The following is a 10,406-nucleotide window of genomic DNA, read 5'->3' as shown; positions in this document are numbered from 1 at the left end:
TAGCAGGACTTGCATGAGTTCTTTATATTTGCTGCATGGATGCAGCAAGTACAATGACTATAACCAGATCATTTAAGGTAAGAATAAAAATCATCGTACCATTGAAAAAAATGGTGTAAAAAGTGCTAAAATTATGATGAGTGAGAATCAGAAACATAATGTTGACTTAACCATTAAGTAGCCATAGAACTTGGAAAAAACAATACTGGGGCACACCTAACTGGAAAAGCATTGTGCTCCACCATACTCCTAAAGCAGATAACACGTGCAAGAAAAAAATACAATTACCTATCACAAATTTCAATTTGCAATATGATACAGCTGTTTCAACAGAAATTTGTAGTGGAAATAGCTTTGGACACAGAATAGGAAATTCCATCTTGACAAGTTTGCATTAAATATTTGTGTGAATTAAATTAAGTATAACTCAGAGAATCATGAAAAGCAACTAACGTATGATAATCTGAGCATGAATGAGAGCTTCCTGTCACACATTTAAATAACTATTTTTGTAGCATTCTGCTTAGAAAAGAGCATAAATATCAGTCTTATAGCAGACATGAATTTTATAGCACACATGAAGTTTCAGTGAAGAAGTTTAGACACACCTACATTTTTTCTTACTGCTGTTACTGTTATGTAAAAAATCCCCATCAGAACCCATTGTAGGGAAATCATCTTCATCATCTTCCACCACTAAATTTGAGAGAGAGAGAGATTATGTTATGGGAGTGATATTTTTTTTTCCAATTCTTTATTAAGCAAGAAAGATTAAAGGTCATCTTCATGGCTGTGGTGACTTTACTCAGCTGGGCAGCTGAGCTCCACCACAACCACTCTTTCACTCCCCCTCATCAAAGGGAAAGGGGGAGACAATATGATGAAAAGGGCTCAAGGGTTGAGATAAGGACAGGGAGATCACTCAACCATTATCGTTACGGGCAAAACAGACTCGGCACAGGGAGATTAATGTAATTTGTTAACTATTACTAACAAGCTAGAGCAGTGAGAAACTAAAAAACAAACAAACAAACAAACAAACAAACAAAATAATAAAAAAATAAAACCATGTTCCACCCATCCATCCTCCTCCACCTCCTCCCCCAGAGTGGCGCAGGGGAACAATGGTGCAGGGGAACAAGGAATGGGGGTTGCAGTCAGTCCATAATGCTTCATCTCTACCGCTCCTTCACAGTCACTCACTGCCCCTGCTCCAACATGAGGTCCCTCCCATGGGGTGCAGTTCTTCCTGAACTGATCCTGCGTGGGCTTCCCACAGACAGTAGCTCTTCAAGAACTGCTCCAATGTGGGTCTGTACCATGGGGGTCCATCTGTCAGGAGCAGACTGTTCCAACATGGGTCCCCCATGGGCAGCAGTTCCTGCCAGGTCACCTGCTCCTGCATGGTCTCCTCTCCACGGGAAACAGGTCTGGCCTGGAGTCTGCTCTGGCAGGGGCTCTCCATAGGCTGCAGCCTCCTCCAGGTCAGATCCACCTGCTCCACTGTGGTCTCCTCCACAAGCTGCAGCATGGAAATCTGCTCCACCATGGTACACCATGCCTTGCTTCACCATGGTCCTCTCCACAGGCCACAGGGGAACATCAGCTCCGGAGCCTGGAGCACTTCCTCCCCCTCCTTCTTCACTGACCTTGGTGTCTGCAAGGCTGTTTCTCCTCGCTCTCCCAGCTGCTGTTGCGCAGCAGCTTTTTCCCTTTTTAAAATCTGCTCTCACAGAAGTGCAACCAACATCACTTATTGGATCAGTTCTCGGTAGCAGTGGGTCCCTTTGGAGCCAGCTGAAACTGGCCCTTATCTAACATGGGGCAGCTTCTGGACTCCTTACAGAGGCCACCCCTGCAGGCCCCCCCTACCAAATCCTTGTCACATAAACCCAATACACTGGCTTAGCAACTTTTAAGTTGTTTTTTTTTTTTTTTTTTCTATAATAAATTAAGTCATTAAACTTTTGTTTGTTTGTTTGTTTGTTTCCCAGCAGTAAACTAATTTGACTTCATCTTATGGGAGTAAACAATTATTGTTCTATAAAATCAAGTGTTTAAAAGACCATTTATTCTAGTAAGGTTAATACTAACCTGTAGCTGCCAAAGTTAAGCAGATTTTTATGGGAATCCAACTTCTGAAGTGAAAATAGTTAACACTGTTTATGCAGAAATATATATGATTAATCACTATACTATGTTTAAGATACATATTTCCTTTATATGGCATCAAATGCTATAATAACTATTTCAAGGGCGATTGCTCACTGTGTAAAAATTTAGATTCTATCTAGTTAGGAGTTTTCAATTACAGTTTTACCTTTATCTCTCTGGAGATCATCTTTAGAAACTGCATCTGCACAGGCATCAAAATATTTCTGTAAAGTATCGACTTGTCTACACAAGATGTCTCTAAAGGTTTCCATTTCAGCAAGCTTCTCATGTAAGCTATGGCCCTTCTGAAAAAGCAAGAGAAAAAAGCCTCAAATGCTTTTACATACTCAACAACAGTTCAATGCCTAAATAAAAAAAATAAAAAAAAGAAATGATTTCTGCAGGTATGAAGAAGAAATTCTTCAGGCACACTAAGGACATTTCAGATATCAGTAGCTATGAAATAATGTTAATATTAGAAGAACATGGTTATAGGAAACCATATATAAGTATTCCTTACTCATTTTGTTCTCTGGTCTCAGTTTTTCTTCTTGACTGTATGTACTACTTTAGAGCATTCAACAAAAGCTTATTAAAAATATGATCTTGCATACTACCAGGTTTGTGCCTATTTGCCTGAAAATAGTGCTAGTTTAAGATCCTGGTTCTAATCTTTACTCCCCTTTCTTGTGTTGGTCCTTTTGTGCTCTCCCAGAAGTACAACCCACCCAAGTTCAAATGTTAAATATTTATATGCATGAATCAAGGAAAGCCATAATTTGTTAGTCAGTATTAATCAAATTTGTTAAGTCACAGGCTCAGCATTCCTTTTTCATTTAGAAGCCCTGGTATTCTCAGGAGTACACTAAGAAAGGTTAGTAAATCCTTTCACAAGTCTGATTTTCTCGTCATTAGAAGATGACACTGTAGTCTGAAAGGGATAAGTGCACAGAGGCACATGAAAGCTTCCTATATGATCTATTCATCATCACATGCTGAATTATTGCTTATAGTAAACCAAAGATTTGGAATTTTTTCCTTTAATTGTGTGAATGAGTCTTCACATATCTTATCTTCTTTCCAGTTGCATAAGTGTCTTATTTTCACCCCAATGCTAAGAAAATTTTATTTACTAACCTTGAATGAAGAAGTGGATGTTGCAGAGTATCCACTTGCTCCAGAAACAAGAGACACCATGGAGCCATGACGTCGTAAACTTGACTCTGATCCATAGCCAGATTCAGTCTAAAACAAACAAACAAAAACATCAACAACAAACACCAAAAAACAAACTAACCACACAAAATGGTAGTAGAATGGTAGGGATTTGCATAATGCATGGTTTCACTGTTTGTCTTAAGCTGCTTGCATGTGACTGCTGTGAGCTGGATGACTTGTCTCTGCATCAGTTTTAAAGCAACATTTATTTTCCATTTCTTCTGATAAATAAGTATTGATCTAATTTTATTTCTTCCCTTTATCTTTTAAAACATGACTGCGCGAGTAAAGCACAGACTCATGGGAAAGCTCCCCCACTTAAAAAATATCAAATAAAGCAAATTATTCTCCCATGTCTCCAAGAATTATTTTGATTATGTCTTGATTTAGTGCCTGTCAAGAACTTCAAAGGATGTTTGCCTACCAAGGAAGGTATTTTCAGTTAGCATTATAAATTATTTATTATTTTGCATAACACAAGCAGCAGGCTTGTCTAAGACATACAGCTCATCCTAGGAGGTGATGAAACAGACATTATGATACTATTGACTTGCGGAAAACGGACTCCACAATCAGTAAGATTGTAAAGTGAGTATGTTTATTCAGCACTGGGCAGCACGGGGGGTAGTCCCACCAAAGTTGTGTGTACCCGATGCAGCAACTTGCCATGGTTATATGCAGTAAAGAGTTACATATGCATGAAGTTTCACAATGCGCCTATACATATTTATAACCTGTCCCCGCTTCATAGTAAAATTAGTTCAGGAAGTCATTTCCATAAGCTCCTCCCATCTGCGCTTGCACAGCGTCTCCTGGTAGTGGTCACCAGAGGTCGTGGGGATGAAGGTTGGTGACTCTTCCTCGTTACTGCTAGTTGACCTCTTGTCTGCGCAGACTCAGTTGCTCCTTGGCTCTTGTCCATCTTGTCCATCTGCAGGACCAGTTTCTGCCAGTTTCTTAAGACAGGCTCACACTCTTATCAAGAGACTAACCTTGGTAAGGGGCCCAAGGCCTCTTGCTTTAATTAATTTGCACAATGCAAAATAGTTAGCAAAGACACTATGTAGCATCCACTAGTTTAATACTGTCAGCTCTCTCTCTCTACTTGATAAGATTCTCCTAACTCCCTCTCTCACTATACCTCTGATCACATTTTTTTCAGTATTTGTGAAAAAAATACCTACTAAAACATTTAAGAGATCACAACACAGTATCTCATAAAAACAAGAGTGTAATAGAAAACAAGTAAATAAAAACAAAAACACAGCAAAAGAGCTGGAAGGTACTGGAAAAGCTGGACTTTGTGGAGACTAAGCAGAAGAGGTCTGTTGAACACCCATGTTCCAAGGGTGATTTTAGACTCACTGCAAACATTTCAACATGTACTTGAAGAAAGAAAGGGCACTGCTAATGTGAGCCAAGGATGAGCTACCTAGGGATGGCTGCAGATAGTAAGAAGAACGAAACCACAACAAGTATGGTACTTCAGGATGCATTTCTGTAGATTGAAGTTAAAAATACAATTAACATTTGTCTGCAGGTCTACTTTACCAATTGTTCTACAGGCTCTAACAATGGAAATTTAAGGTTTCAAAAGCGAGGTGGTTAGTCAGCAGGAAGGCAGACAGGTCACAGCAGATGGATAATGATTGCCCTGACTACAGCCTTCCCAAGCTCAGTGCAGGAGGCTATTTAGAGAGAAAAAAAAAGCTAAAAATAGTTCTAACATGACCTTTCTTTGCAACTGCAAAAACAGGTAAAGAAATTTAGATATATTTCTCCCCCTACAGTGATTGTTGCAACTCCACAGTAAATAAGCATACTGCATGCACATGTAGAAAAAGCAGGAATTCTAAATTGAAAAATAAACATAATAAGACAACTGATAAAAATAGAGGCTATAGCAATACAGCACTAAGATTATCATAATTGCTATACTCACTTGTCCAATCTAAGTAACAACATCTTTTGGGTCTTTACTTCTCAAACTCTACATACTTTTGGTAAGTCAACATGTGCTGCCTGCAGACAATGGGCATCTTTAATAGCTGCATGAGCTGGAGTGGTATACATGTTAATATGCCCTGGAACAACATACTGCTTTCTAAAGAAAGGGAATGGGTCAAGAAGCAATACTAAGATACAAAATATTGCAGATCGAGGAGAACACAGGTTGACCAAGAGGCAACCAAAGGCAAATGACTGGCCTTTGATAATCTTTATCCATGTAGTTTACACCTGTGTTTATATAATATACATGAATGCATGCTATTTTTTCATGAGTTCTCTTAATGGTTAATGTGCACAGGAAGACTATTCATCAGATATTATTTAGCAGCTTTAAATGCTGAGATTCCAGACCAGCTGAATAGGGAGGAGCAGGCAATCCAAAGAGAACAGCCAGGATGCTGAAGGGGACAACACTCAGGAGTCTACAGAAAACATTAACAACAGAATGCCTTTAATGTCCTGCTTCTCAGACTTGGGTACCACTGCAGAAAAGCATGATTTACAGAATAAAACTCTTTCCTAATCAAAGGTGCCAAAGACCGAGCTGACAATAACTGCTTCCCTTTGTATACTGACTTAGTAATAAAATGTAAAGCAGTTTGTACTGCTGGGCCACCAGGCTATAGCAAAAAAGGGAGAGGGCTATATTTGTCCCTCCTGCAAATCTGGGCTGTCAGGAGAGAGACAAGTAAGATCTGTAGAGTTAAACAAGAAATGGAAATCTCCATTCTACTGTTAGACACGATCAAGAAAGCACTGATGTTCTGGCCTCAGATCCCAAAATGCTAAAGTAAGTTTTCTGATTTGTTTTAAAGCTTTGAAAGCCAGAGGGAATAGTCATGGATTTTACATAATTAGTTTATTCAAATACATACGGCATGATCTTGATTTAAGGATAGGCCACGTGCACAGCTGTGCCTTTAAAAGAACAGTTCTGACCCCAACTGAAAATAATTGCCATATTGTACTTTTTAATAGTTATACTAAATTACTTAAGAGTTTAATTACATTTAATAGTTGCATTAAATATTATTACATCATAGCTATGTATAAAATTCAAAAGGAAGTGTATTATCAGAGATGATACACAAACACCAGCAGTTAGATGACCCAGGAGCAGACATGGAAACCAAGTGGCAGCCCAGCACTGCAACCCCAGAACAGGCCTCTAAGCACTCTTCTGTGAAGCAACCACTAGGTGGAGGGAAAACTTTCAGTATGCTAGGACACAGAACTCAGGAATAATGCAGTTAACATTGACAGGTGCGAGGACTAAATTGAGACAGGGAACAAGATAAAGGATGCTGCTTCCTAGGTCTTAGATAGCACAATTGTATGGTAACGACCCAAAGATAAGGGAGTAAAAGACTGTATGCATAGATAACGAACCAGCAAGAACTGGCTTGACTGCTGAGGCCTGTCAAAGATTTTTTTCCTTTACTCACTCCTCAGACATTTACCTAGCCATCAGAATAGAAATCCCTATTAATTGCTTGACATGCCCCAGAGTATGCAGTAGCTAGAAAGCACTGGAGGATGAAGAAAGTTGTAATTGTCAAAGATGGGGAAGTCCATATTATGTTTGACAGAGAATTTAAGAAAAATTGACCCTAGACCTAAAGAAAAACTATGAGAACATATTATTCAGTTTAAATTGCCAGTTTACAACAGTAATTCAGAAAAAAAGTGTGTGTGGGGGGGGGGGGGAGTGAGTTTTATTTCACAATGCTTATTTTATATATTAAACCCCATATATCTTTTATATCTTAAAATCTAACACATTTTACTTGGATTTCAAATCCTATTCCATATTCTTCCCATTTCCTTTTTGCTATAGCCCTTGTTTTTATCAATCTTAACACCCACTTCCCTCAAAACTCCCCAAATACCAAGAAAGGCTCACTGCACCCATTAGAATTGAACAAAAATGGTTATATGAGATAAGAGATTACTTAGGACATGCATCTTTATGTCATGTTCCTGACATAACTTCGGATTACTGAAGTTGGCCAGGGTAGAAGTTTCATAAAAATAGTCCTTCTGTTTATGTCAAAATTTGTTTAGAAATGAAGCCTGGTCTGGTTTAAAAGCTCTTTATGCACACAGAATCCTGCAGGATGGCCTTACACCCATTTCCAGTCATACATCAATTTGGCAAAGTTCTAGCTTTCAGTTCAGAAGTTCAAAGCTCTAACTAACTAAGCAGTAATTCTGTCCGATGGCAATTTCTCATTTTTTTCCCAAAAGATTAACATACTAGCAAGTATCAATGACAGTTCTGAAAGAATAACTATATAAGCAAACTATATATATGTTCTGCACAACAAGGAGAAAAAAGTTCATACATTAGGAGACATTTTTAAGATCTTCAGTCAAATACCCAATATACCCAATACACAATAGATGTACTAACATTTTTTAAAAATTAAAGGAAAACAAGAATTGGTTCACAAAGACTAGCACTACTCAATTCTATAATTTTCATATTAGCCCGTGGACCAAGAATGAGTCTAACAAAAACAGAATGCTAAAGTGATCAATTAACTTAACACTTCAGATGTTTAGATATAACACCTAGTCTCAGATACAGAAAGGCAAAAATGTTCACATAGTACATCTCTTACCTCAGAAAGATCAAAGAACTTCAGAAACAAATTTAGAGTATGCTAATAGCTCTGTATGACTGAGTTTCAAGGAGAGGTCACATTTGGATATGCAAAAGGATAAAAATTCAGATAAGCTCTAAAAGCTAGTTGAACCACTAACTTGCAGTATGAGAGTATGACATTCCATCACAAAATATCACAATACACCGCATTCTAACAAGTCGGGCTGGATGAATTAAATTTCTGTGAATCCCATATTGCTTCTGGATTAGTTTATTTACATACATGTATTTGAAAAGACACAAGCTAATGTAATTAACATCTCCAAATCGATATCCTATGTGACCACTAAAGGGAAATAGCGAAAAGAAACAGACACATCTAAAGGTTACTATTGGTCAAAGCCCAACAGTAACCCTTATCCTGTTTCTTCTTCAGTCCTTGTGCATATAAACCTCCTTGCAAAAGAAAACTGTGGCCTGCACGCTGCTGCCAAACGGATGGAGAAAAATGCATTACAGATATCAGTTGTGGCGTGCCACTTGGCTGCCTTTGACTCCATCTCGTATTGAAGTTCTAGCATGTCAGGCACTGCAGCACTCTGTGGTGGCTTTACTTCATTGAGAACATGATAGTCCACTGTTAGCCTCAATTCTTCATTAGATTTTTGCACTGGCCATATGGGACTATTAAAAGGTGAATGAGTCTTGCTGATCAGTCCTTGATTCTCCAGTCGACGAATTAGCTTATGGATGTGAATCAGTGAGTCTTGGTTGGTGCGATATTGCCGCCTTTGCACAGCTGTGGTTGCGATTGACACCTGCTGTTCTTTGACCCTCATCAACCCCACAACAGAAGGGTCCTCCGAGAGACCGGGAAAGGTAGACAACTGTTTAATGTCCTCTGTCTCTAAGACAGCTATGCCAAAAGCCCAGCGGAACACTTTTGGGTCCTTGAAAAATCCTCTCCTGAGATAGTCTATGCCAAGGATGCATGGAGCATCCTGGCCAGTCACAGTACGGTGCTTTTGCCACTCATTCCCTATTAGGCTCACTTCGGCCTCCAACAAAGTTAAGTGTTGGGATTCCCCTGTCACTCCAGAAATACAGATGGATTCTGGTCCTTTATGGATTGATGGCATTACAGTACACCAGTATCTACTAAAACCTTATTCTTCTGTGCATCTGATGTGCCAGGCTATCGAATCCACACAGTCCAATAAACTCGATTGTCTCTTTCCTCCCCCTGGCTGGAGGCGGGGCCCTTCTAGTCCTGGTCATAATATTCATTACTGTGTCTGGAGGACTGCCCGCTGGAAACTGGAGCTGCAAGTTTCTCAGAGAACCCCCCTATTTTTGACTGTTTTTCCTTGCAACTCACGTACCCATGCCTCTAGCGTCGAGGTAAATTTTCCATCCCATTTCCTCATGTCCTCTCCATAGTCACAACTGTTAAACAACAGGGTGGCATATGATGTGTACCCAGTATATCTTCTTTCTTGAACAGCGGGATGCTTACTCTTGATAGCTGAGACACTGGTTCATACAGGTGGGGAGGAAGATAAATTCTCTTTAAGTTGTTTGACCTCTTGGGAATGTTTCACCAAAGAATTCTATGTGAGTTGGTAGACCTCTTGAGAAAACTCCTCTACAGCCAAGACGCAGGCCTGTAGGGAAGAGGAGAGAATTTTGTCGTACTGCTGGAGTTGTTTAGTCAATTCATCCACCGTGGGTTCCTCATGGTCTTCCCAGGTCGTTACTGCCAATGAGCTGGCATATGATAATGGTGCACTCCATATAAGTCTGCCACATGGGTTGTGTACACTTGACTTCATCTGGATCTTTGGTTAGCTCTTCATTGTCTAGGTCATCATAAATCACCTCCAGCATGGCTAATTCCCTCAGGTACTGGATTCCCTTCTCCATAGTGGTCCACTTGCCTGGTAGACATACAAGATCTTCCATGAAGGGATACCTTTCCTTCACACCTGACAGGAGACACTTCCAGAGAGTAAAGATTTGTGCACCTTTTCCATCTGCTTTGTCAATGCCCCCTTCCCTAGTGAAGGATCCCAGCAGCCTGGCTTCCCTGCCCACTAATTCCTGGCTATTGGCCCTGCTATTCCAGCACTGGAGCAGTCAGGTGACAAGGTGCTCACCTGGATGACAACTGAAATGTTTTTGCAAAAAATCTTGTAGCTCACACTAGGATAGACCTCGGGTAGTTATTGATGCTTTTATGATATATTCTTTGTTGCATTCCTTTTCCTCTAATGGCCTAGCCACTTTGGAGTAGCTTGCCTTGTCTTCTTCTTTCTCCCCAGTCTGAGTAGGAGTTCCTCTGCTTTCTAAGCGACCTGACCTTCTCATACACTGTTTCATCTTGGTTATGGATGCAACTGACATTGGTACAGTCTGT

At 39.8% G+C, this 10,406-nt stretch overlaps 1 protein-coding gene across 1 annotated transcript; it reads right to left on the bottom strand.

The window, feature by feature from the left end:
- Nucleotides 1–612: 612 nt before the first annotated feature.
- On the bottom strand, nt 613–9,877 carry LOC118159664 (ceramide transfer protein-like; the record flags this gene model as incomplete). Its single annotated transcript, XM_035314230.1, has 5 exons — nt 9,813–9,877; nt 9,373–9,436; nt 3,292–3,399; nt 2,321–2,459; nt 613–696 (listed from the first exon to the last, which is right to left on the bottom strand). Coding segments are annotated over exons 1-5 (460 nt in total), but the record flags the coding sequence as incomplete, so codon positions are not given.
- Nucleotides 9,878–10,406: the final 529 nt, after the last annotated feature.

This window comes from Oxyura jamaicensis, unplaced genomic scaffold (assembly GCF_011077185.1).
Source record: "Oxyura jamaicensis isolate SHBP4307 breed ruddy duck unplaced genomic scaffold, BPBGC_Ojam_1.0 oxyUn_random_OJ71500, whole genome shotgun sequence".
NCBI classification, from domain to species: Eukaryota; Metazoa; Chordata; class Aves; order Anseriformes; family Anatidae; genus Oxyura; species Oxyura jamaicensis.
This window is presented reverse-complemented; position numbering and strand designations above follow the sequence as displayed.